At 37.1% G+C, this 5,751-nt stretch overlaps 1 protein-coding gene across 7 annotated transcripts in view; it reads left to right on the top strand.

Moving 5' to 3' along the window:
* LOC107659052 (putative tyrosine-protein phosphatase auxilin) overlaps positions 1-4,500 on the top strand; it is a 34,180-nt gene extending 29,680 nt beyond the window's left edge. For all 7 annotated transcript variants that reach the window (XM_016447859.1, XM_016447860.1, XM_016447855.1 and 4 more), the window contains 5 exons: positions 815-955; positions 1,143-1,475; positions 2,123-2,271; positions 2,492-2,668; positions 3,936-4,500. In XM_016447859.1, the coding sequence (XP_016303345.1) occupies positions 815-955; positions 1,143-1,475; positions 2,123-2,271; positions 2,492-2,668; positions 3,936-4,037 (902 nt within the window). In that variant the 3' untranslated portion in view covers positions 4,038-4,500. The remainder of the gene's footprint in view (positions 1-814; positions 956-1,142; positions 1,476-2,122; positions 2,272-2,491; positions 2,669-3,935) is intronic.
* Positions 4,501-5,751: the final 1,251 nt, after the last annotated feature.

Genomic DNA, 5,751 nt, shown 5'->3' with positions numbered 1-5,751 from the left:
CACACACACACACACACACACACCAAACAATATTTTCTATCCCCTAACCCTAAATCTACCCCTTATAGAAAACCTGTTTGCTTTATTACACTTTCAGATAAATTTGGTCATTTTGAGTCATTCATTTAGTATTTTTAATATTTTTTCCCGTGTCAAAAAATTCAGGTTTCACTATCCTTGTGGGGACATTTGGTCCCCACAATGCAGGATAAACAAGAACACACACACACACACAACCTTATATTTATAATAAAATAAAATAAATGAAATGAAATAAAATATATTTATATTTATAAATTATAAATAAATCTAATTCAATTAAAAAAAAAATTATCTTTTTTTTAATGTTTATTATCAAATTATTACAAAATACAACAAATATTTATTATTATACATTTCCATATATAAAAATGTTATGTAAAGTCAAATGTTTAATTTTAACAACATTTGCAATAATAACTGGAAATCATACATCAGTATTATTATTATTATTTTTTATACAGGAAACTTTAAAACATCCATAAATTCATAAAAAACTTTTTCTAGAAAAGGACATTACTGATTTGTTTGTCATTTTTTACCTATTCTTGCTGATGCTATCAAGACATTATCACAAATCATTCTTGCAATTTTGACAAAACCAAAAACCTTATGTTAGCCAGTTCACGTTAACTGGCTGACAAGTTTTAAATGTTGACAGAAGCAGAATTCACAACCAAATGTTTGGAAAACCAGATAATTTAAAATATCTTGATTTAAATCTAAATTTCTCTCTTCAAGGTACTAAATTATAAATCTTGATTTGTCTTACCAGGTGCAGGTTTTGGGATGGGAAGTAAGTCTGCCAGCACTAGCCCAACCAGCTCAGTTCATGGTACTCCCACCCACCAGGCCAAACCCAACACTTTGGACCCGTTTGCTGATCTGGGTAACCTAGGAGCCGGTCTGGGAGGAGGTAAATGGAAAAGAAACTTATTGAGCCTTATTTTAAAGGGATAGTTTAGCCAAATATGAAAATTTTACTCCCAAATGTTAAAATTGTATTGACTTCCATAGTTTTTTGCACATTTATTTTTGGGTGGACTCTCCCTTTAATACATTCATCATGGAATCACCGTTAACCTCTGTGTGTTCATTCCAAGCTGGTTCGGGATTCTCCAGCAAGCCCACCTCACCTACTGGTACCGGAGGAGCGTTTCCACCCATGGGCTCCCCCCAGCGGCCTGCTCCCTCTCCCCAGCACACTGCCTCTGGAGGCTGGCATCCCAGCACAGGTTTCCCCTCATGGCAGCCTGGAGGTGGGGCTCAGTGGCAGCCGCAGGCCCAGGGTGCACAGCACCAGACCCCACCTAAAGCACCTGGACCCTCTATGCCTCACACTTCACCACAGAACAGACCCAACTACAATGTCAGATTCTCCAGCATGGGTGGAGCTTCGCCAGGAGCCACTGGGGCAAAAGCACAGCCTAACATGGGTGAGTAACTGGACACTGTCTAGTGACTCGACATCGAATCTGATCCAGTCTTACAAGGTTGTGCTTATTTTTAGGGATGTTCTGTTATTATAAGCGTTGTTTGTATATACAGTATATATATATATATATATATATATATATATATATACACACACACACACAACATTAATTAAAATCAATTGTTTGAAAAGCTACAAGTCAATTTAGGCAACACAACATGCATATAAAATATGAATGATCAATATTATTTTTTAGACTTGCCAAAGATTACATTTAATAGTGATATTGAAACCGTCTGCTAAATGAATAAATGTAAATGTAAATTAATTGAAAATTAATTAAATTAAAATTAAATTAATTAGACTGGCTATTGATTACATTTTAAAGGTGATATTAGATTTAAAAAACTAAATTAAATTAATTTCAAATAAAATTTGATTAAAATGAAATGAATTAAATTATATAGAGGAAATAAGCACATGCAATTATGTATCTATTATAAAGTAATACTGAAGATCTCCAATATTGGTTAGTGATACCAATATTGTGTATTCCTTAATATTTTCTTTAGATTTTCATTATTACAACAACAAAGAATATAATAAATAACAACTCAAACATTATTAATTATTTCCTTTTTCTTTCAGGAACCAGACCAAAGGTTTCGGACACTAACTTTGATGACCTCCTCTCAGGCCAGGGTTTTGCTGGCACTAAGGAGAAGAAGGGGCCAAAAACCATAGCAGAAATGAGAAAAGAGGAGATGGCAAAAGAAATGGACCCAGAGAAACTCAAGGTGAAAAATAAAACACAAGCACAAGCTGATATTTATATTACATGGCTGATTGGAATATTTGATTCTGATGGTCAGTTGCTTGTTTTATATGTTTGCTGTTTATTTTGTGATAATGACTAGCTGACTGTGCACTGTCCCTTACATGATCCTCTTTTTAAAGCCTTTGTTCAAGTGTGAATCACATCATGATGTTTTAATATAATGTCGTTATTTGTGGCAGATCCTGGACTGGATTGAGGGGAAGGAGAGGAACATCAGAGCGTTGCTGTCTACCATGCACACAGTGCTGTGGGAGGGAGAGACACGCTGGAAACCTGTAGGCATGGCTGACCTTGTCACACCAGAGCAGGTGAAGAAGGTCTACCGCAAAGCTGTGCTGGTGGTGCACCCTGACAAGGTGAGAGACGTATTTGTTCAGTTTACACTGAAGTACTTAAAGTGCTCTATTATGCCATTTTGAATATTGCCATGCAGTATGCAGTGTGTAATGTAGCTGTATATGAATGTAAACAATCTGCAAAGTTGTAAAGCCGCAAAGTGCACAATAAATAGTTATTGTCTCAGAAAAGAAAGAATCGACTCTGCACAGCTGAAACGAGTCATCAGTAATTCAAATCCCACTTCCCTTGCAAATGTGTCACGGGGTAACACATTTGCATAATGCCCGCCTATGTTATAAGTTGCTATAAGTTACAAACACTGTAGCTTGTTCGTGTGGTAAACATCATGTCGGGGAGTTCAATACAGGATTCACAAAATGCCCTATAAGTATAAGTAATAGATGCTTATATTTTTTATTGAGCGTTCAAAATACGTAACTATGGCAATGGGCGTATCATTTCCGACATGCGCTGTACGCGGTAGACCAATCACAACAGGCTGAGCCATCTAACCAATCAGAGCAGAGCAGGCTCACGGAAAGGAGGGGTTTAGAGAGACAGAATCTTAGAACTGCTTCGAACAAATCATTTGAGAATCATTGAAAGTGAGATGATATTAAATGCATATTTTGAGAAAATTAAAGAGCTTTTTGCCCTTGGATGCATGACTCCAAAAACAATATTAAGAATCTTAAAAATGGTATAATAGGGGCACTTTAAAGCGAAACAATAAAGTCTTAAAAGCACAGTTGCAAAATACACTACTGTTCAAAAGTCTGGGACCTGTACGATTTTTTAAATGTTTTTGAAAAAGTCTCCTATGTTCACCAATGCTGCATTTATTTGATCAAAAATAGGGTAAAACAGTAATATTTGTGAAATATTATTACAATTTAAAATAACGGTTTTATATATGAATATATTTTGAAATGTAGTTTATTAATTTGATGGCAAATTTGAATTTTCCACAGCCGTTCCTCCTGATTTTGTGCTCAAGAACCTTGTGCTCCTCCTGAAGTTGTGTTTCTTAATATTTTTAGGATACTATGAAGAATTACAGTATATTATAAGTTATAATCAACAGCATTTCTCTATAAAATTCTTTATTTGCACAATTATAAATGTATTTAATGTCACTTTTGATCAATTTAATGCATCCTTGCTGAATAAAGTATTAATTCATTTCTTAAAAATCTTATTGACCCTGAAAATATGATAGGACCCCTCTAGTTAAGGCATTTTAAAGACAAAATGCATCAGTTTTCTCTCTCTTCCCATTTGCAGGCTACTGGACAGCCCTACGAACAATATGCCAAGATGATTTTTATGGAACTAAATGATGCCTGGTCAGAATTTGAAAGCCAAGGACAGAAAGCACTGTACTAAGACTTACTGTAAATTATCACAACCAGTCAGCAGTTCCTGCCCCGATTAGACACCCTGCAACCCACCAGTCTTTGAAACGCTCCTTTGTTCTCTCCCACCTCCAGGACCCTGCTTCATAGAGATGTCAGAGCTTACATCTACAGTATAGTTGTGTGTATCTCTTTATCGATCCATGTATCAGGTCCCATCATGCCCTAGGCCAACTTAACTTCTGTATGAGAAGACTGCTGTTGGAAAAAGTAGCATTCAGCTTTGTTTTAAAAACTCTTATTTGTGTCTTACCCAGGACTCACTTACATAACAAAGATCAGACTTTGTCGTTAAACAGCTGTGAAATATTTCTGTGAACATTATCAGTCAACCAGACCATCATAGAATGTCTGGTAGAATTTATTCAGAAGCTTTCGGGTGAGTTTTGATTTATTAAAGAGGTTTAGTGCTAAGGAAGAACATCTTTAACAAATGATGAGTGAAAATGAGTGAAAATAAAAGTGGTATAGTAAGCAACGACTCTGTTTTTCGTTCAGTCAGGGGCTAGGTTTAGAAAGATAGGCACAAATGAAAGAACACTCCAACAAAAACCTGCAGCCACTAAAAATTTATCATATCATGTAACACATAACTTCTTTCAGAAGATAAACAACACAGTACTGTGGGGCAGAAGCACAATAAGTATAATAAGAGACTGTACAGGATATGGGAGGTTTTCTCAAACTTGATCTGTGAAATGCAGTAGATTTAACTAGCAGTTTATTCTTATGTTGTTTTTTACTGAATATTGATCTGTATGTATATGTTGCACTATAATAACATACTGTTTACAACATAAAAAGTCAAAGGAAATTGTTTATTCATGTAATTATTCCATAGAAAAAAGAAACGTTTTGCAGGTAACTCTGACATGGCTTGTTTCGGGGTAAAAGTTAAGGTTGTCTTTACATACACAATTTATGTTAACCTGACGTCTTTAACTGGTTAATAGTGCCCTAAAGAACTAGTCACGCTTTCGAGTACTGCGTCTTGCTAGACGCATATGGGGAAAAAGCCTTTTTTCTCCTGAACTGAAGCCTTTTTTCATTCACGCAGTGAAACTGCACGGCCATTGGTTCGTGCAGAGCTTAAAAAACGAACCAATGGCGACGAAGCCCACCAAAGCCCGCCAGAATGGGCGGGGCGTCTGGCTATATAAGCGGGCGCTCGCCACAGGATTCTCAGGTTTACTTCGACTGAAGCGACGACTGAGTCGTGCAGCTACATAGCACGGCAAGCAACGCAGTACTCATTCCCGTATCTCAGGGAACCGAGGTTACGTTAGTAACCGAGTACGTTCCCTTTCGATATTACACTCGTACTATGTCTTGCTAGACGCATATGGGAACACAGTACAATCACGCCATGCTAATGTAGTGGAACGACTAAAAGTATCAAACTTCCATAAGCAACCAATGCCCATTAAGAAATTAACAACAACTCAAGGCTAAGACGGGCTGAGCTTCCTGAGGTCACACAGGATGCCATATTGACCCATTCACTTGAGAGAGGAGATCCCGTCTCAGCGGAACGGGCCAAGGGGCCGCTATCAACAGCTGAGTTAGCTCTGATAGCCACAGCTGGTTCATCCAAAGGTGGGCCACCAGGAGAACCTTGTGTTTTTGTTCCCTTACTCGCCTGATTACCTGTGGGATCAGGGCGATCGGGGGAAAAGCATAAAGAA

This window comes from Sinocyclocheilus anshuiensis, unplaced genomic scaffold, assembly GCF_001515605.1.
Source record: "Sinocyclocheilus anshuiensis isolate Anshui unplaced genomic scaffold, SAMN03320099.WGS_v1.1 scaffold311, whole genome shotgun sequence".
NCBI classification, from domain to species: domain Eukaryota; kingdom Metazoa; phylum Chordata; class Actinopteri; order Cypriniformes; family Cyprinidae; genus Sinocyclocheilus; species Sinocyclocheilus anshuiensis.
The sequence above is the reverse complement of the archived record's forward strand: the minus strand, read 5'-3'. Positions and strand labels throughout refer to the sequence as shown.